The following is a 19345-nucleotide window of genomic DNA, read 5'->3' on the forward strand; positions in this document are numbered from 1 at the left end:
CGTTTAATCGCTGCTGTAGACATGCAGATTTCACAAACAGCAACGACTCTAGCTGTAGTCTTCGAGTTGTTCTCTACGAAACGAGAAGCTATTGAGATAGGATTGCACTGCGTGCATACCAGTCTGGTCTTTAGTGAAGCGTTTAAGAAACAAAATCCGGTCTCTAGATAGCCGATTTCTGGCTACGCGGCATCCAGCGACATCAAAGGCCGTTCACCAGACCCCTTTTCGCCGGGGAAGACGCGGCGGAAAGGGGTCTGGCTACGCGAGACTACGTCTTCTGCTAGCTGCGCTAGCGTTCAGATGACGATGTCGACGAACTGAGAGATTGCTCTCCCGCGTGCTCCAGCACTTCGCTCAACAAAGAAACCGACGACGTCGAATCCTCTGAATCGCTTCCCGAATCCCTACGCGTAGCAAGGTCGCTCCAAAGTGCCGTTTCTGAACCACTCGTCATACTCATTAGTAGGTTTGATAGCGCTACTCTGCCCCACTGACGTCAGTGTGCTAACCCGCTCCATTCCGGAAATAGTATTGCGGAAGTAGCTTTGGACTGCTCTCATTCTCTCAAAACGCGTGCTAAGAATTTACATATATTTTGCTAGACTAAAAACATGTAGATTTTTTAATTTAACTTAAAAAATTATTTCGATTTGTGCAGTGGCCCTTTAATTAGTTGTCAGGCTGTTGTTTTAGCGCGCTTTAGAGTTCTAAGGTGTCAAGCATGCGCTTTTGGTTTGTTTCAAAACAGTTGGGCAATGTCGCTTGCTTGTGGTCTGATACTGATCCTGTCGGTACTTTGCGTTTGGACGGATGGAAGTATTCCGATAGTCATCAACACTTGGCCCTTTACGAATGCTACCGAGAAAGGTGACGAAATGAATACGACAGACGCTTACACCATGCATTTTCAGCTTTTCATGTGTTGTTGTGGTACTGCTGGATAAATTGGTGGACATTAGGCCTAACGGTTTTGTGTGCATACTGTCAGACAATTTATTTCGATCAGTAGACACGGTCGGGGTTCACGAGGACATTAATCAGATTCAATTCTTTGGCATACAAATTGGAGCATGACCAGAAAGAAGCAGCTGTAGTAAACAGTAGTGGTTTGGATCTACGACTGTATGCACGTTTTTGACAGGATTTATTTAATATTATTAAATGTTGACTTTTTGTTATTAGATGTTGAATGGTGATTACTTATTAGTTAAATAAATCTAATGTATTTTTTATTTTTCAAGTCTTAAGTATACAACAAAACAGCCACAAAAGTACCTTCGCTAACTTAATTTATGACAACAATTTTTTACCTGAATAACTCTTGATCACAAGTTTGCAATTGTGTAGTGTGTCTTGTTGGTCTAGTTTACTGTTTTTTGCTTTAATTAATAGTAACGTCCTATTCACACACACACACACACACACACACACACACACACACACACACACACACACACACACACACGCACGCACATGAACGTAATCAACACACGTCGAGTGTATTTGACAGTGACTTAGTATCTGTAATTATTTCATGGTTTAGCAGGAGTTTACTGTTACTTATAAAGATATTTTAGTTAGTAGTGAGTGATAAATGCATGGCAAACTATGCCATCATAGCACAAACAAAGGCCACGTACACCCACGTTGCATGTAGCATTGATATCTGTGTTTATTATATTGGCACCCAACTGTTTTACATTTTGAAACAACTTGACCATAACAGATGGTTATGTTTTTTTGGAATGTGAGTTATGAATTCATTGATCTTGTCTTTGTTTTATGTGTTACATATATAGCTTGGGCAACTCTAATGTCGAATGGCAGTGCATTAGACAGTGTAGAGAGCGGATGTAATGAGTGCGAATTACAGCAGTGTGATCACAGTGTTGGTTTCGGTGGCGATCCCAATGAAGATGGAGAGACGACTCTAGATGCGATGATAATGGACGGGGTAACACACGATGTCGGTGCAGTAGGGTGTCTCAAACGAGTCAAGAGAGCAATATCCGTTGCTCGAAAAGTTATGGAACATACCGATCATACATTCTTAGTAGGAGATGATGGTATTGTAGTGTCTTGTTAGTTTATGAAGGCAAAGGTAATAAATTGTATCTGTACTTAGCAACACGGTTTGCAGTTCAAATGGGTTTTACAAACGAGAGTCTGCAAACTGAGTTCTCAAGGTATGTTACAATTTAGTATAAAATTATTTATTGTTAAATATTAATTAAATATAAATACAGCGTAAATACATTTTAATGGAAGCATGAGAAGTTGTTTGTATATGTGGATGAGTAAGAGTGGTCTGTGTATATATTTGCTTGTTCTCATTCAGGCAACAGTGGGAGAACTGGAAGGATAAACATTGTCAACCTAATCACTGGAAGGTATGTAGTGTGTAAAGCAGCATCACAACTTAGTAAATATTAGTGCTTGTGGTTTAGAATGTAGTTCCTGATCCTACCAAGCACTGTGGTCCATATCATCTACCTAGTAAAGAGTATGTATGTTGGAAATACTTGTAGTATTTTGAACTACAGGGTGAACGTATTGTGTTGTTATGTGATGTCTCTAATGTATAGGCACAGAAAGCTAAAGGAGCAAATCATTGGGCATGATACTATTGGTATAAAAAATATTTAATGCTTATAGGTGTATATCGTTGTATATCGTTGTACTGGTTTTTCTACAGGAATGATAGTTATTGACAAGAATGGAATTGTTGCAGGTGGAACCTCGACTAATGGTGTGGGCTTTAAAGTACCAGGGTAACCAATAATTGAGGGACTGTTTGGCTTTAGTTGATGTTGTTGCCACATTTAGGCGAGTTGGTGATACGCCAGTTGCAGGAGCAGGAGCATACATAGACAATGATGTGGGGGGAGCAGCTGCTACTGGAAATGGAGATATTATGATGAGATTTCTTCCAACGTATTAATTCTTTATGTCTATTGTGTTCTTATTGCTTTCAAACGCTTTGTTTGTATGTTGCTGTTGTAGATATCAGATTGTAGAAAGCATGCGATTGGGAGTATCTCCTCAGCAAGCATCAGAAAACACAATACGTAGGATTATGAAGTATTACCCTGACTTTAGTGGTGGAGTGATTGCAGTTAATAAGACTGGGCATTTTGGTATGGTGGAATGGTGCCATGGATAGTCTTAAACTTGGATGTCAAGATTTTCTAATACTTTAGGAGGAGCTTGTCATGGCTTTCAGATGAGGTACTCCGTACGGAGCACTTCTCATGGTGAGGTTGAAGTGTTTACTGCTCCCAAGGTTTGAGTTGTTACTTCTTAACTCAAAACTACATCAATTCTGATTTATCTGTAGGTATTGGTTGTGAGATAGTATACAGATATATGTAGAATTGGAGATTGTCACATAATATAAAAATGTTTATGCGACAAATCAGAAAGTTGACTTAACTCACGTACATTTGTGGAACTGATCAGTTGTTTATAAGCTGTATATATACTGGTATTAAGGTACAGTTATTTATCGTACAGACATGATTAATTATTCACTTACTTGTACTCTTACTTATCTTCTAAATATACTTCTCTTTACTTACCTCACTTTCAATGGCATCGTGGTAGAACACCAGTTCAGCAGGATGCCATTATACCCTGGGGATTAACAGTATGCTGTAGTAACCGGGAGCTTGTCTCACTTATAGGTTAACAGCAGCTGCACACTAAACACAGATTGCCATAATCGTACTGCATAACTACCAGTATTAGTAGAATAAACTGTGAGCAACAGTTCAGCTACCAAGACATCCAACCTAACTATGAAATGCCTATTTCTATGCCTATTAGTGTAAGTTTCTACAGTAGCTCAGTCTGCAGCTTCTTCATACTCGTCTCCTTTAATTAAATTCAAGCTACAATGCAATAGGAAATAGCTAACTACAGCTATGAACACTAATGAGTCGAAGACTACTTTGTCTTCGTTGTCTTCAGGTCTTTCTGAGTGGTCTATGTTGGTTTTGATTTGCTGAGTGATTTAAAGAGACTCCTCTATACTGTTCTCCCCCTCATTGCCGTGGCCACCATGCTCACGCTATACCTTGACTTATACATGCACTTCCTGCCTTATAATGGCATGCCGTTTTGGTAGCAGAGTCATTGGATTGCCCTTTCTGCTACACCCCGCTAATAACATATGCATCTTGCCATTGAAAGTGAGGTACAGTAATATGGTAAGAGTGGCTGTATTATATGATTTTCAAAGTTGATAACAATCTACAGACAACCTGCCATTTTGCACATTACTAAGGCAGCTCCTGACTAAGGTTAGTAGGATTAGGGTCAGACTTAGAGTTAGTAGTGTTAGGGTCACAGATGGACAAACAGTTAAATGAGAAAATGTCTTTCATTATTTGATGCCGAAATTGTAGTTGAGTTTCCAGTTACTTAATTGTACTGTACAGTAACCTTTCTGTAGGCTACAGGAATATACGTAATGTGTTGAAATTGTCATATTCTCCTGTAGTTGATTTTGAACTTTGCAACAATTAAGGCCTGTCTATACTAGACCAGAACGGATCGCGATTGTGCAGATCGCAATCTGATTGGGGTAGCGAGCGTCCACACTGGACTTTGAAAACAATACCTTCGATTCTTGTTCGGTATCACGTGAATGATGACCGATGTGTACGCGTGGGTTCTTTACTTGTGGAAAGCATTGATACAGTGACGCAAGGTGAGCGAGAACAAGGATGAGAGAGCAGGGATAGATGTTCCGACTACACTCGTAGCGTACATGAAGGTAATGCCTATCTATTTCTAATTGGATTCGACCGATTGCGATTGAAACCACATCCCAATGTGGATATATTGTGATTGGATCGTGATCCAGTTGCAAGTGTGGACAGGTATTATCTTGTAAGTTTGTATGCTGTTGTACGCTTCTATTAATTGAAAGGTTAGTACTGCAGCAGGAGGATTGTTTTGCGTACAGTAGGGGATGTATTTGAATATGTTGACTTACTGATTGCATGAAAACAGCAGCTGATACAGGACATGCATAATGTGATGAAAACGTACCTCGAATCTGTTGTCAAGTGGTACTGTTATTACAACTTGCACCCAATTGTACACACAATGAAATTTATGTTACTTGTAAATACAGCATCAAAAAATGCTCTATTTGCATAATATGTTTCTGGAAAGTTGAAGCGTTATTGTAGTTATTTCACTTAGAAATAGATGGAGTGTGATGTTAATTTTTGGTAACTATAAATTTCTGTTGACAAGTTGGAAGTGTCACAAGTTGATATATATATATATATATATATATATATATATATATATATATATATATATATATATATATATATATATATATATATGAATGTTACAAACAAAGCTTTGTGTATCACATCAATCAATTTACTTAACTTTCACATCAAACTATTTAAACTACAAGTTTTTCTTCATACAAATTCAAACAGAATGGTAGCTGAGAAACTTTATTGTCACTGATCAGTCATTCCGATGTATGTCGTTTGTAGATCTTTATACATATGCTTGGAAACGTCCAGGTTATCCCCAAGGTGTCCCAACACTCTTTCTTCACCTGCCTTGTTTGTTATTAATGCCAAGTCATCAGTAGACAAATAAGAAACAACCCTTCGAAACGATGGTCGACGGTGATGGTCAGGATGCCTAGTAATTAATAGAAAGTCAGACTATCAAATTGCAATGATATGAACAAACTTACCAGCAACTGATCATCAATCGATAGATTGCATAAGGGCATCCTGGTGGTGGCGGCAAGCGATATCCATTTAAGATATCTTGCATGATCTAACAAAGAGACATGTTCTGTTGTTCTTGTAATATTGGATTCGCTCTGTTGGTTTTACCTTCTTGTTGCCAACTGCACCAAATGGTCGTTGTCCAATCGACCAAATCTCATATAAAACTACACCATAACTCCACACATCACTTGCTGTTGAATATTTACGGTATTCAAGTGCCTATAATGTATAGCATTTGTTCTATGCATGTGACCAATTTGCTACATATGACTGTACCTCGGGTGCTGTCCATCGTACTGGTATTTTACCACCGCTTGTAACATAGTATGCATCATCATCCAAATCTCTTGCCAATCCAAAGTCTCCAATCTAATAACAACAGTCCCTGAATTGATCAGTTTGTTATGCTAAAATCTATACAGTACCTTGCAAGTTTCATTGAAATCTAACATGATGTTTCGAATAGCGAGATCCTAGTATAGAAAAATTGCACAATAATTACACAATCACAGGCAGATGTAGGAGTCTGAGATTGCGAAGATTCTACTGCATACCCTGTGAACAAAAGACTTTGCTTCTAAATATTTCATGCCGGCTGCTATTTCTCTGTTCATGCGCAGCAATCGATTAGGTGTGTCAGTAGGCAACTGGCTTGAGTCATCACTACAAGTAAACAAAGATATAGAATTCAGAGCTAAAATGATCTAGTAGATTGCTACCTGGGTTGACGGTTCACAAGAAATTCTTTCAGATCTCCGTTTGCAAGAAATTCAAAAACAATCATAATCTAGACAGAGTTATGTGTTAAATTTGTTTTGTTAATTAATTTAGTAGCTAACTGTGCTTACAGGCTTCCCAGCTAAAACAATTCCATGGAGGGCAACAACATTCTTGTGGTTGAATTGACCCATGATTGCTGCTTCACGAAGAAATTTTACGTGTCTGCCTGGTTCGTTTGCATTCAGCGTTTTCACAGCAACAATGAGACTGCGATCTTGCTGACTCTGCAAGTTAGTATTGTTTATAAAAAATACTGTTGGTAGTTCTATGTAGCATATAGGTTTGTACTTTTTTCCACTTGGCTTTGTAAACGGTGCCAAACTCTCTGCAGTAAATAGATGGGTTTAGTAACAAGTAGGTGTGGCATGTCAAAACCAAAAGTTTTCATACCCTGATCCCAGCTCCTTGATTCTTTTGATAGTGTTTTGATCAATTATTGGAAGTTTCCATTGCTTTAATTGCACATACAGTGATTCCTCTGTTCTTGCTGGTTCAACATAAATGCGTTCCTGTTATGTAGATCACATTAAAGCTTACCAAAATTACATGTGTCTAATAAAACCTTACTTTTACCGAGCTGGCTATGGATGCAGGTGTAACTGTAGTAATAGGTTCCAGGTATTCTTCTTGTTCGCTTCTCAAACTTTTGGTTTGATTTACTGAGCTGGTGAAGGAGGCAACTTTAGCTGTAATAATGGGTTCCAGATAGTCTTCTTGTTCACTTCCAAAACTCGAACCTTTGTTTGTTGAGATCTGACTGCTTGCAATTGAATTAGTGTATTGAGGAATTACATTTACGAAAGTTTTGTGTTCAGATGTCCCATCTGGTATGGCTTTATTGAACACGGGATTCATTATTTGGAAAGTTGTTTTTGTGTCTGAGTTAACATTATTTTGATGTCGTTGCAATGTACAGATGTCTTCATTCTTAGCATAAATGGAATTATCTTTCATGACTAGACAAAGGGAAGCAATAATATATCACTAAGGCATGTTCATCAATTACACAATTTTTTTACCTTTTTGTTGCTTTGAGTTGCGACCCAATGTTAGCTTTCCTCGACGTCTTCGTAAAATCATTATTACCACAACTATTACAACTACCAACAGGAGAGTACCTCCAGCACTCACGGCTATGTACACCGTTGTGGAGTTTATTAAGCTACTTGATGAAGATGCATTGCGATTAGTATCTGGTTGATCAGAAACGCTAGGTTTATCGATAATGTTCATTGTTGTTTTAATTCCTTGCGTTATGGTTTTGTCAGTGCCTTGTGAGTCGTTGGTAGTAAAGAGTGGAAAGTGATCACTTACATTTGCTGTTGATGTTGAAGTTGTATAGTCATATGAACTAGTCGGCTCGGACTGGTTATTTGTGCTTTTTGGTTGTCTTGATTCGGTTGCACTTGTGGATGTTAGAATTTGAGTTGATTGCATTCTTGTTATTTGCTGGTTTACTGTTGTCACTGTGGCTGTTGTGGTAGCTAGTGATTTGGAAGAAAGCAACTGGGTCCCTGCACTGTGTGACGATTTGGCGTTAGTTGGAGCTCTTGTTGTTACAATTTTTGTTGCTTGTTGATTTGTGGCTATTTTGGTAGTTGAGACATGTATAGATGAGCTTGTAGTTGTTGTTCTGGACATAGTTGGATCTTGTTTTGTTGGAGAGGTAATCGTTACTCTTCCTGTTGTTGAATGTGTCATTGTTCCGATTTTAATTGTTGTGTTAGGAATTGTTGAAAATACTGCTCTTGAAGGATTTGCTGTTGAAGGAGTGGCTGTTGGACAGTTTAGTCTCGAAGGATTTACCGTTGGAGGATTTGCAGTTGAAAGATCAGCTGTTGGAGAATTTGTTGTTGAAGGGTTTGTTGTTAGTGGGCTTGTTGTTGGAGGTTTCGTTGTTGGAAGTTTAGCTGTTGGAATTTTTGTTGTTGGAACTTCTGTTGCTGGAGATTTTGTTAAAGGATTTGTTGTTGAAAGGTTGGTCGGTAAAACATTTTCTGTTGGAATATTTGTTGTGGGAGGATTTGTTGTTGGGAGATTTGTTGTTGAAGGATTTGTTGTTGGAGGATTTGTTGTTGAAGGATTTGTTGTTGGGGGATTTGTTGTTGAGGGATTTGTTGTTGGGGAATTTGTTGTTGGGGGATTTGTTGATGGAGGATTTGTTGTTGGAGGTTTTGTTGTTGGGGGATTTGTTGTTGGAGGACTTGTTATTGGACTATTTGTTGTAACCAGTTTTGTTGTTTGAGGCTTGGTTGTTGGAGGTTGTGTAATTGTTGGTGGTTGTGATTGAAGTACTTTAGTTGGTGGTGGTTGAGTGCTGGAAAGAGAGCTAGGAGCTACAAACATAAATTTAAGTTGTGTGTGTGTGTGCTCGTTTGTACGTGTGTATTTGCAAGTTGTGCATTATGTTTGGCTTACGTTTTTCACAAAAGTATTCTCGTGAAATAAAAGTGGTGGTACAATCAACATCAATCCACTTTCCATCACTAGCTCTCATGGCTACGCAGTCTTGACCAAGTCTATCATTTGGTTCATTACTAGCCCAATTTGCATAAGTTACATTTGATTGGTCAGACCACTCAAAGTTATTTTCCGTGGCCATGTCATGAAAACCAATCCATATCAACCTGATAATATCGGAAATACTTTTTTGAGTGATCAAGTCTTGCAGCTCTTTGTTTTCTTCACTGCTGGCGATGGATGCCAGATTTCCTCCATCTTTTTTGCATTGATTCATAGCAGCTGCCCAGGATCTTGTTTTGCTTGCACCAGTATAAAATTTAAAACAACTGTTGTTGAACATTGACCAGCCCTGACACTCTGAAGCTAAACAAAAGACTGAGTGAAGTGATCTGGAACCTTGTTTCATGCAACTCAGCCTGGATAATAAAACAACCAACCAACGCCCCTTCAAAGCCATGACATTACTTACCCAATAGTGCCCGGTTATGTAAAGTCTTCAGCAGCAGAACTGAAAGGCGCTACAGATCGAGCTAGACAATCCAGGTCTCTAACAGTTATGCAGACGTATTCTATGAGGTACGCGTAAGCAGTCTACATAAACCTATTCTATGTAGACGTTGCTATTCTGTGAGCTAGAATAGCAACAGACACCACTACTCGACGTGCAGTAATCACCAGGAGTTTTGGAAGCATGCAGCCCAATGACCTTAATTAATTAACTATGCGGAACCCGGCGCCCTTTACATACTGGACAACTACGGTAAATCCGCTTCTGCTGCTGCTGTCTTTATGTAGGTATGTAGCAATCTGCGGCATGCAGTAAATTTAGCTGTATACTATAATAAAATTTAGTTTAGGTTAACACGCGAAACTAATTCCAATTACTCTATATATGTATACAGAATTACCAGAGAAGCTGTTTGGTATGTAACTTGCCAATTGTATCGTCCAGATAATCATGAAGCAGCGACTTACGAACATGATAGATCAAACATGTACAGGGGCTGCTTTCAAGATACCGTCTTTTCTGAGTCGACCAGCAGGTCACCTGACTCGTGATCATATGCCTATATATATATATATATATATATATATATATATATATATATATATATATATATATATATATATATAAATGTCACACGCGCGCAATGGAGGATCAGGGATATCAAATTTCTAGTGTTACGTGCACACTTTAGCTAGAGAATTTGATAAATAGTCAGAGGTTGCAATGCGATGGAAATAAATCATTCATTTATCTCATTTGTTTACTACGAATGCATGACAAATTACTAATACGCACGGTCTACAAAAATAAAAAGAACCACATGTGTACATGAAACCTATGAGTCTCTGGTGTTAGTTGTGAACGTGTGGCAAATCACGTATTAAGTTAACGCGTTGCCGTGTGCACGTGATAGTAATTTGTAAGGAATTCGAGGTTATCGCAGAACCCGGATAATATTTTCTCGTTTTACGGTTTCACGAAGTCAGACAAATATTACTTAGTACAACTACTACCGACATGGACGTCGATGAGGAAAAGCAAACGTTTAGAACAGTAAGCCTGCGTTATTATGTAAAATGTCAAGTTAATAATTACTAGAGTGTATACCACTGCTAGGAGACTGTAAGAAAGCTGTTGTATCTCTTTTTCAAAGACAAGAAAACAAAAGGCAAGTGAAATAATAAAACCGTGGTGAGAAAATTCAAGAGATGTGTCTACATACAGTTGGAAGTGATGCCCTCGCACTCACTGCGGAGATGCTTCGAATATTTGTTTGCGGTACGAAATATGGGAGAATACATTGTTACTAATTATAAATGTTTACAAATGTGCAAATCTATGTGTGGTTAAAGTCGGTGGGTAGACACTCTGGTAGAAAATTTGTAAAGACTATTTAATTAATTAATTAACATGCATGAGATTAGAGAATAAAGTATGTTTACTAATGTTGGTGGTGACAGTGGAGATTCTATTCATATACATTTGTATAACAAAGAGCAGTTACTACGTGTATAAGATGTGGCAAGGTATCGATTTTCAGAGTTTAGTCTTGTGTGGCTTACTAGAAACATATAGTGGGAAAGTGCATAGTAAATTTGAGTTTGTGCAGTATGTTTGCTAGTTGCTAGTTGACCAGGCTTACAATACCGTAGTATACATGTAGTTTAATCAATTATGTTATACACTCACACATGGCCATATCTTCTGGTGTCGGTTGTTTACAGTCAATGCCAATAAAGAAAGTTTGAGTGATTTACAATCTACAATTTTGATTTGATAAGTATAGGTTATTGTATGATTAGCATGCTATATGGCTTTTAGAAGAATGAGGGCGTGGCTATTGCCCTAAGCAAAGCCAAGGGAGGGATATAATAAGTAATTTATACCATGCTTGGTCACGTAATGTAAGTGTGCAATATGTTACTTCCAGGTAATTATTATTGCACTCTCACTTATTGCACATTTACACTTACTTATTGCACAGTTTTCACTTGCCGCAATACATGATACAGCATCTAAATAGCACTTGTGATTGGTTGCATGTCACATGACCATGGTCTAAACTAACTATCTGTATCAATGTTTAGTTAAGATGATTTATTAGGTATGATCAGTTGTTTTATTGAATGTTTACAATACCTAGGAGAATTTTTGTTATTTTCAGTACATGTATATATTGGACAAGGTAACTATAGTTTTTTATGTTTTAATATTTAGAAGCTGCTGCAAGATCTGCCCAGTTTGCAAAGGTATCTTTACATATTGTGTGATATTCCTAACGATTGTTGAGTATACATGTTTAAATAGGCAGATTCTTCTTCAGTGGTGATGGTTGAACATCTAGAAAAGACTTTACCACAATTGGTAAGACTTGTCTATAAGTTTTTTTCTTCCTGTGTGATGCACACTGTCGTGCCGTGTGAGTGTTGTGCAAGATTTATAATAGTTGTTCTAGTGCCTATGCTTATGTTTAATTGTGGCTTGTGTGATGCACATGCACATGGTGCGTGCACACACACACACACACACACACACACACACACACACACACACACACACTCACACACACACACACACACACACACACACACACACACACACACATACACACACACACACACACACACACACACACACACACTCACACACACACACACACACACACTCACACACACACACACACACACACACACACACTTGTGCACATGTTTATGCGTAAGTTGCTATCACACAGAATGCAATGTCTCTTTTTGAAGTTAATTCAACTAATGTCTAGAAGGCTTCTAAGAAAACGATCAATAACATCAGTCACATCAGTCAGTTGTTTTACTGATTTGTTTCATTTTTGTAGCTTTTGGACTTCTAGTGATGTGATTTGATGCAAGATTGCCGTATGACTAATGTCAGTTACATGTACATATGGCCATTCACCCTCATGACTTTGCTGGTGTACAGTACATATGTTAATCCTATTAACAACAGTCTTCAATCTTTCACAGAATTCTAGCTAGATAATTATTTTGGAACATACTGCAACTGTAATGTGTTTATTTGGTTAGTGGAGCTGGTTGAGATATTGCTCAGGAACATTGAGGTTCATAGTGACATGTTATGTTAGAATTACTAAATATTTCCATATTCTACACTTGGTTGACTTTAAGTCTAGCATGTACTAGAGTTATGTCATGACCTTCCGAGTATGCAATCTTCTTCCACATAAAGTAGTTCTTCATCAACTCCAAAAACTTGTTATCTCGATCATAGCGAATCTTGCAAGCCAAGTAGATATCAGTAGTCTTTCTAGAAAGATGTCTCAATGTAGCCAATAGTGCATCAAACGTTTCCTCTATGTACACAATATCTGCACCAATGATGACATCCCACGCAGGAGAGGCAGCTGCAAATTCATGCAGGTTTTGCTCCCAATCAAGCTCAACCACTTGTATAGTCTCGTGTAGAAATTCTCGATTTTGATCAACATTAGACTGGAGGAGATCGAGAGCTACAGCACGATCGGTCACTGTGACCTGAGCACCTATGCAAGTGTACAGGAAGTGAACAAATTCAGGTAGTAGAGTAGTAGAGTGGGGTTTATAAGTCATTACCAAGTGCACTGGCAACCATTCCTGATAAGCCAGTGCCAGCTCCCAGTTCTAGAACTGTTTTGTTATGCCAGTCTACGTCACTCTTTTCCATCCATTCAGACAGAAAAATAGACTGCAAACATAAAGTGATTATAGTATTCACCAAATACCAGTACCTTTAGCAAATGCCACTCACCGCATTCCACACAACTGCTGAAACTCCTGACTCTCTCCACATTTGATTAATCATAAATGTGTGACCACAGAATACAAACTGACGTTCCCTCTGTTCAAAAGGTAAATGCATGTGGTCAACATAGAGCACCACAGCCGAGCAACTTGAAGGAGACGGGACATTGTTTGTCTGCAATGTGCTTCTACAAGCTTCATTTTCACAGGGCAATTCACTTGTACTATCCATAGCAATTGATATTGATACCAAGCAGAAGAAACGATGCAAATGGAGACTACTGGCAGTCATAACACGTCCAGCACTATAGCTGATTTTATCTGAACATCCTATAATGAGATAGAAAAAACAAACAAATTGAACAACTCGTCAAATTTGATTATGCGTCACACATCTGACGTTTCAAATAAGTATATGCATTTATTCAATGCAATAGACCCTATACATGGGATGTATGGATATTAGACCTACTGCTACCCATGGATTACTTCTAAACTATTGTGCCTACATGTAGGTATTTATAATTATATAAGGTTACAGCTGGCATTTCTAATCTAGATCAACAAAACGGATTTCCGGCATGGAACCAAAAGGTCCAAATCAACTAAGTAGATAGAAATGTCTGGACGTTTACTGGTTACTTGCTAGTCACTTACAAAATGTGCAATAGAATTTTTCTAATGATTTAATGGTCTAAATAAATAAAATGCCAGATATAGCAAGTTCTCGCGCATTGTCTCAGGTTTGCAAGGCAACGCGAGTCCAATCATAGGCAAGGCAAAACAATGACTTACTCAAACCGTAGCTCAACCTCACAGGAAGAACAGCGTCACAAAGCCTAACGCGCGCAAGCAGAGTTGTACACACTGTACAGTACCAAGCAGCGTTTTTATGATATCAACGAATGAGGTCATCGATACCGCACGCTATTGTACACGTCGCCTACTGTACTTGAACACGGGACTGTATTTGAACTGGAGCCGACAGTGTCGTCGCGACGTCGTCACAGAGGCCAGTCAGCGGGAGACGAAGGAGACGATCTTTCAACTTATCGTCAAACGGGAGAATCTCGACACCAGACGTTCCCTACCACGTTTCTAGTCGATTCAATGACCTGCCGTGACCGAACGGCGGAATTCCTGTCCGCTGTGAAGTCGATACAGACAAGACAAGTACGTCTGTGTTCGTTTTTAAAGCGCACAGTTGGGTTCGGACGTCTAATTCGTGGTTTTTTGTAGCCTGCTCGAGTGTCACCGCCTCAGAAGAGAGAGTATCGTTCAGACTTTAGTCAAATAGCGAAGTAAGGGGTGGCTGAATGCCGTGAACAGTGTGTGGCGTATCTAGCTGTAGGGAATGTAGGGTGGGCAAGCATGTAAATAGGGAAATTAGGCGTTTCTGTGTATTTAGGTGTTTCTGTGTGTTTACGACGGTGTAGCATTTTCTGTTGATTTTCAGACGCATTGCCGGTGATATTGGCAATACCTACGCCAAACTAGAAAAGCTGACGATATGTAAGAATGGCAATGGTCTTTGTTTCCTGTGTCACGTGACCGCAATGTGCGTCATTTGTACAGTGGCAAAGAGCAAGTCCCTGTTCAATGACTCGTCTGTGGAAATTCAAGAGCTGACGTATATTATCAAAGAGGTGCTGTTTGTAATAGACAGAATTTCTTAATTTGTTTCAATTGACTTTGACTCAATGTAGGACATTGCCAGTTTGAATCGGCAGATTGCACAATTGCAAGAAGTCGGATTTGTTATGTCATTTTCTAAACTGTGAGTTAACATTGTTTGTTTGTAGCTTGTGAAATCAAGAAGAGGCAGTAATAGAACTCAACTGAATGCACATTCAAGTGCAGTTGTCGTGTCACTTCAAGTAATCCATTATTTTGGAATCAGCTGTGATTATTGTCAAACATTGTATTGTTTCAGACGAGGTTAGCTAATATGTCGTCTAACTTCAAGACTGTGCTGAAAACACGGACAGAGGTAGGTTACGCTCATACTTGCCTTGAGTTATTTTATTAATTTCATACGTTGATAGAGTCTTCGAAGACAGAAGGAGAGAAGAGATCAGTTTGCCCAGTCACCGGTAGCATCAAGAATGGTTCCGTCTGCGTCGGGTACAGGCATCTGTTACCAGACTGAAGGGGGTAAACTAATTTTATTGTGTGTAGCACTGTTGAGAGACGATCCTTCATATGCAAGACATAGAGGAGATGTCAAGATAGATATGGGGGGAGATGGGAGCCAAATGCAAGTTTTGGAGCAACAGGTGAGTCTGTATAATGTGCGTGAAGTAGTATATACTGTAGATAAACAGCCAATAGCATCATGTAAATGGAAAGTATAGCAAACGGTCTACTCATGCATGTTAGATTCTACACTTGTTGTAAAGGATCCAGCTTGCATCTTGGTCTTAGGTGGACAATACTCATTTTATAGTTTTTATTTGAATTTGTAGTTTGTATTGACTAGTTCTTAGTAACATCCTACAGCTGACTACTGGCTTTCATTGCTTTGGACAAATTTGATTTTTTGGCAGCTCTTATGTGCAAGAGATCTAACTGTCAAGTTTGTCTTACATTGGGTAACATCCTTGCATGTTATTTGTCGGAATCAATAACGTAAATTTTAACGAGAGCTAGGATTTCTAAAAGGTAATCAATTTAAGTAGAATTGATGTTCTGCTGTAAACGTTTACACTGGTTACAATTGATTTATATAACTTGCAGTCAAAATGTAATTATTGTATGTAAGTTGTCATGGAGATGGGAGTATGAGGCTAAAATGGGGTTGTTTACTGTAGGAGGAGTATATAAAAGAGCGTGCAGCAACAATGGAAAGTATAGAATCAACGATAGTTGAATTAGGAGGAATTTTTCAGCAGTTGGCTACTATGGTGAAAGAACAAGAGGAGCACGTACTTAGGTGAATCACCAGCATGTTACGTGTATCTCCCTTTTTATACATCAACCTGTACTCTTAGGATTGATGCTAACGTTGAAGATGCAGAGATGAACGTTGAAGCAGCACATTCTGAGATATTGAAATATTTTCATTCTGTATCATCTAATCGCTGGCTTATTATCAAGATATTTGTTGTCTTGATAGTATTTTTCATAATTTTTGTTGTATTTATGACATAATGGTTACTAAGTCGGTGACAAGAATAAAAGAGTAGTTATCAGATGAGAGGTGTAGTTTGCTACACGGCTAATAAATGTTTGACAGATATAACAATGTGTATTGGTCAGTTGATTCTATTGATTAGCTGGTACTCCACACACACACACACACACACACACACACACGCGCGCACACACACACACACACACACACACACATGCACACGTACATGCACACACACATGCACGCACACACATGCACACGTGCGCGCGCGCACACACACACACACACACACACACACACACACACATGCACATGTGCGCACACACACACACACACACACACACACACACACACATGCACATGTGCGCACACACACACACACACACACACACACACACACACACACACACACACACACACTTAAAACACTTTCTGCTGTGTATTTTGATTTTGCTTGCATTATTTTCTGTTATACATTACACAATGATCAATGCTAATATAATGCCAGTCACTCAGACAAACACAACTTGCAAGTAATGCACTCTAACACAATACCTGTGCCTGTATCTACACTAACTGGCACGTTGCCGCTCTTTTTTCTATTGTGGAATCTTTCCGATCAATAATAAACGGACCGTTCGAGCCTGCTGAACTATTCGAGAACGCATACTCGTGTCCTCCACACATAAAAGAAGCCGGCTGCTTCAATGTGCAAGCTATTAATCCATACAAAGGATGCGATTGTCCCATCCTATCATTCACGTGTCCCAACGATATGGCTCCCTCTCTCTGTGGATGTCTCTCTATTACCATAGGATGAAGCCTCAGCCATCCAGTATTCCACAGGACACCATAGATATCACTAGAGTTGAAGTGCTTGGCCCAGTCGGTATACCTCACAAAGTCCAAAACCCCAGACTCCTTGTCATCAAATGCAGTCGTGTTGACAAACAACTCTTCCAGCACATCATCCACTCTTGTTTTCATATTGAAATTTTCTGCAGCGTAGCCCACAGCTAGGCCCTGGTGCTCTCCCCACGTGCATCCATCACCAACACCGGGTACTCCGAACGCGCCAATACAAAGGATCAGTGCAACTAGGGATTCCACACTAATATTGTGAGCGTACTTCGAGTATTTGCCGTGATCTAGCTCAAACCGGAAACTCGGGTAACTCATCATGTGAGACAAACGTTGATACAGACGTCGTCGGTAACGTGCTGATTCGTACCAGGAGTTGCAGTGTAGTACACGTTGGACTACAGGATGCGATGCAACGTCGTTCTTGCACGGCCACACGTGGAAATAGACGCCCTTCCATACCTCGTCGTATTTCGAGAAACGATGAAGTCGTTTGCAAGACAGTGAAATGTTCAATATGGACGGAAAGTCTAGTGATGAGAAACACTGTACTATGACCTCGTCGGGCAGGTCGAGAAGATGGGTGTTGCAGCGTACTTCCGCCATTGCTGTACGCCCCGCCACGGAAAACCCGGATAACGTTAATACGTATACATACCGCACGTACACAGCGCAGCCAGCCTCTTCCCCTTTTGACTTTCGTTGGCATACTAGAGATCATACTGTACTGTACTGTACTGTACTACAGTGTACTGTAGTTGACGATGAAATATTGTTACAAACAAGTAAAATTTGTTTCATATCCGCGTTTTCTTGTTGTGCACGTGTGTTGCTAGTATAGTGCTAATCACATCTGTGGCACGTGTATTTATTAATTTTTTTATTTGTATGTATTGCACTTTTGCATTTTCTAGCCATTTGATTATAAAGTGAAGTTGTACTGTGTATCATTGATTACCAACTGTATTATCAATGGGTGCAAGGTAAATTGCACCTTTCAAGAGCTCTGGGTTCTTGGCCTTGGAGTAGCACCTGAGGTAAGCCATGATGTCATTGTCCCTGATGTTGTAATCGGTGTTTACTGCAACACTAAACTATTTTAGTACTCTACAGTAGCACGTACCACACTCAAACACAGGCATATCACACTACAGCACTGTGAGAATCCAGGATTCTGCTGCAATCTATTCTGATACTGTACCAGATGGTACTTGTAAAATGTCATAAGCTACGTCCTTATATGTAGAAGCAGCAGCTACTTGTCACAAAATTGTATTCTAAGAGTGTAACTGCTACTCGATCTCCGCACCTCATGAGTAATTAATTACATATTTATATCACACAACTCATATCTGCAAGTATGAAAATATCATGTAAAATGCAACCATCAAATTGGCTATCATCATTCACTAATTATATTGCGAGGTTCACAGTTTTCATTCAATGGTCATGCTCTCCCGTATACGCATTATAGTCATCAGGGTAAAGAGCCATACTCTTGTGATAAACTACAATCCAAGGATACTTTGTGTAGTATTGCCCACTAATTGGCTTTGTTCTCCTACTTGGGTCTTTCGGATCGATAATAAACGGACCGTCTGATGCAATCGGATGGTTAGAGAATGCATAGTGATGTCCTCCACATAGAAACGAAGCTGGCCGCTTTACGGTACAATCGATTAATCCATACAGAGCACGTCTTGCCCTATCATTCATTCCCCTCATACTGTACTGAGTCGGGTACGTTATGCAATGATTTCGTAGCATTCCAACGTTCCACAAAAACCCATAGATGTCACTCGAGTTGAACTCCCTGGCCCAGTCAGTATACCGCACAAAGTCCGATAAGCCAGGCCCGTTCTTGTCATCGAACGCGGCCGTCTTCACAAACAACTCTCTCAGCACATCTTCTACTCGAGTTTTCAACTTGAAACTCGTTGCAGCATAGTGTAGAGCAATGCGCTGGTGCTCTCGCCAAGTGCAGCCGTCACCGACGCCTGGCACTCCAAACACGCCAATACAAAATATAGCCGCAACTAAAGCTTCCGCCTCG

At 39.5% G+C, this 19345-nt stretch overlaps 7 protein-coding genes across 8 annotated transcripts in view; 3 read left to right on the forward strand and 4 right to left on the reverse strand.

Moving 5' to 3' along the window:
• The first annotated feature begins 741 nt into the window (after positions 1-741).
• On the forward strand, positions 742-3501 carry LOC134179957 (N(4)-(Beta-N-acetylglucosaminyl)-L-asparaginase-like). Its single transcript, XM_062647003.1, has 10 exons — positions 742-870; positions 1803-2069; positions 2129-2189; positions 2342-2393; positions 2451-2506; positions 2589-2632; positions 2699-2774; positions 2830-2937; positions 3007-3140; positions 3204-3501. Exons 1-10 carry the CDS (start codon positions 759-761, stop codon positions 3290-3292), a joined length of 999 nt encoding a protein of 332 aa, XP_062502987.1. The 5' UTR covers positions 742-758; the 3' UTR covers positions 3293-3501.
• A 1887-nt stretch (positions 3502-5388) lies between these two features.
• On the reverse strand, positions 5389-8907 carry LOC134180253 (dual specificity protein kinase splB-like). The gene is made up of 12 exons (XM_062647356.1): positions 7574-8907; positions 7122-7510; positions 6945-7063; positions 6843-6879; positions 6623-6778; positions 6494-6561; positions 6329-6437; positions 6200-6247; positions 6051-6143; positions 5880-5993; positions 5735-5820; positions 5389-5679 (listed from the first exon to the last, which is right to left on the reverse strand). The coding sequence occupies exons 1-12, from the start codon at positions 8898-8900 to the stop codon at positions 5490-5492; spliced, it is 2736 nt and encodes a 911-aa protein (XP_062503340.1). The 5' UTR covers positions 8901-8907; the 3' UTR covers positions 5389-5489.
• A 1468-nt stretch (positions 8908-10375) lies between these two features.
• LOC134180259 (centromere protein X-like) lies at positions 10376-12662 on the forward strand. The gene is made up of 6 exons (XM_062647364.1): positions 10376-10578; positions 10642-10693; positions 10750-10803; positions 11743-11774; positions 11833-11889; positions 12377-12662. The coding sequence occupies exons 1-6, from the start codon at positions 10543-10545 to the stop codon at positions 12389-12391; spliced, it is 246 nt and encodes an 81-aa protein (XP_062503348.1). The 5' UTR covers positions 10376-10542; the 3' UTR covers positions 12392-12662.
• On the reverse strand, positions 12556-14156 carry LOC134180256 (protein N-lysine methyltransferase METTL21A-like). The gene is made up of 4 exons (XM_062647360.1): positions 14094-14156; positions 13306-13628; positions 13131-13242; positions 12556-13060 (listed from the first exon to the last, which is right to left on the reverse strand). The coding sequence occupies exons 2-4, from the start codon at positions 13588-13590 to the stop codon at positions 12666-12668; spliced, it is 792 nt and encodes a 263-aa protein (XP_062503344.1). The 5' UTR covers positions 13591-13628; positions 14094-14156; the 3' UTR covers positions 12556-12665.
• A 62-nt stretch (positions 14157-14218) lies between these two features.
• Positions 14219-16560, forward strand: LOC134180255 (syntaxin-5-like). Of its 2 annotated transcripts, XM_062647358.1 has the most exons (11): positions 14269-14471; positions 14538-14599; positions 14755-14810; positions 14874-14944; positions 15005-15046; positions 15101-15175; positions 15232-15288; positions 15344-15422; positions 15477-15574; positions 16109-16230; positions 16289-16560. In XM_062647358.1, exons 1-11 carry the CDS (start codon positions 14409-14411, stop codon positions 16446-16448), a joined length of 885 nt encoding a protein of 294 aa, XP_062503342.1. In that variant the 5' UTR covers positions 14269-14408; the 3' UTR covers positions 16449-16560. The 2 variants fall into 2 exon arrangements, with proteins under 2 accessions (XP_062503343.1, XP_062503342.1); XM_062647359.1 differs by having other exon boundaries at positions 14219-14471; positions 15344-15574.
• Positions 16561-16829: 269 nt separating this feature from the next.
• Positions 16830-18000, reverse strand: LOC134180258 (uncharacterized). The gene has a single exon (XM_062647363.1). It carries the CDS (start codon positions 17896-17898, stop codon positions 16999-17001), a length of 900 nt encoding a protein of 299 aa, XP_062503347.1. The 5' UTR covers positions 17899-18000; the 3' UTR covers positions 16830-16998.
• A 677-nt stretch (positions 18001-18677) lies between these two features.
• The window catches only part of LOC134180254 (uncharacterized), a 1021-nt gene continuing 353 nt past the window's right edge, over positions 18678-19345 (reverse strand). Inside the window, exon 1 of the mRNA XM_062647357.1 lies at positions 18678-19345. This exon is cut by the window's right edge and continues 353 nt beyond it. Coding sequence (XP_062503341.1) covers positions 18733-19345 — 613 coding nt within the window. The 3' untranslated portion in view covers positions 18678-18732.

Source organism: Corticium candelabrum, chromosome 5 (genome assembly GCF_963422355.1).
Source record: "Corticium candelabrum chromosome 5, ooCorCand1.1, whole genome shotgun sequence".
Taxonomy (NCBI): Eukaryota; Metazoa; Porifera; class Homoscleromorpha; order Homosclerophorida; family Plakinidae; genus Corticium; species Corticium candelabrum.

Bases quoted from the DNA above. Each gene is read 5' to 3' on its own strand.
- LOC134180259 (XM_062647364.1), top strand. From the start codon at position 10,543: ATGGACGTCGATGAGGAAAAGCAAACGTTTAGAACA. The intron at 10,804-11,742 runs GTACGAAATATG...TTTAATATTTAG, and splicing joins GCTTCGAATATTTGTTTGCG to AAGCTGCTGCAAGATCTGCC. The intron at 11,775-11,832 runs GTATCTTTACAT...ATGTTTAAATAG, and splicing joins GATCTGCCCAGTTTGCAAAG to GCAGATTCTTCTTCAGTGGT.
- LOC134179957 (XM_062647003.1), top strand. From the start codon at position 759: ATGTCGCTTGCTTGTGGTCTGATACTGATCCTGTCGGTACTTTGCGTT. The intron at 2,070-2,128 runs GTATTGTAGTGT...ATCTGTACTTAG, and splicing joins ATTCTTAGTAGGAGATGATG to CAACACGGTTTGCAGTTCAA. The intron at 2,938-3,006 runs GTATTAATTCTT...TTGCTGTTGTAG, and splicing joins ATGATGAGATTTCTTCCAAC to ATATCAGATTGTAGAAAGCA.
- LOC134180258 (XM_062647363.1), bottom strand. From the start codon at position 17,898: ATGGCGGAAGTACGCTGCAACACCCATCTTCTCGACCTGCCCGACGAG.
- LOC134180253 (XM_062647356.1), bottom strand. From the start codon at position 8,900: ATGTTTGTAGCTCCTAGCTCTCTTTCCAGCACTCAACCACCACCAACT. The intron at 6,438-6,493 runs GTAGCAATCTAC...GTTTACTTGTAG, and splicing joins CTTGTGAACCGTCAACCCAG to TGATGACTCAAGCCAGTTGC. The intron at 6,248-6,328 runs GTATGCAGTAGA...TTTCTATACTAG, and splicing joins CAAAGTCTTTTGTTCACAGG to GATCTCGCTATTCGAAACAT.
- LOC134180255 (XM_062647359.1), top strand. From the start codon at position 14,409: ATGACCTGCCGTGACCGAACGGCGGAATTCCTGTCCGCTGTGAAGTCG. The intron at 14,472-14,537 runs GTACGTCTGTGT...GGTTTTTTGTAG, and splicing joins AGTCGATACAGACAAGACAA to CCTGCTCGAGTGTCACCGCC. The intron at 14,811-14,873 runs GTAAGAATGGCA...TCATTTGTACAG, and splicing joins ACTAGAAAAGCTGACGATAT to TGGCAAAGAGCAAGTCCCTG.
- LOC134180256 (XM_062647360.1), bottom strand. From the start codon at position 13,590: ATGACTGCCAGTAGTCTCCATTTGCATCGTTTCTTCTGCTTGGTATCA. The intron at 13,243-13,305 runs GTGAGTGGCATT...TTATGTTTGCAG, and splicing joins CAGCAGTTGTGTGGAATGCG to TCTATTTTTCTGTCTGAATG. The intron at 13,061-13,130 runs GTAATGACTTAT...ACACTTGCATAG, and splicing joins AATGGTTGCCAGTGCACTTG to GTGCTCAGGTCACAGTGACC.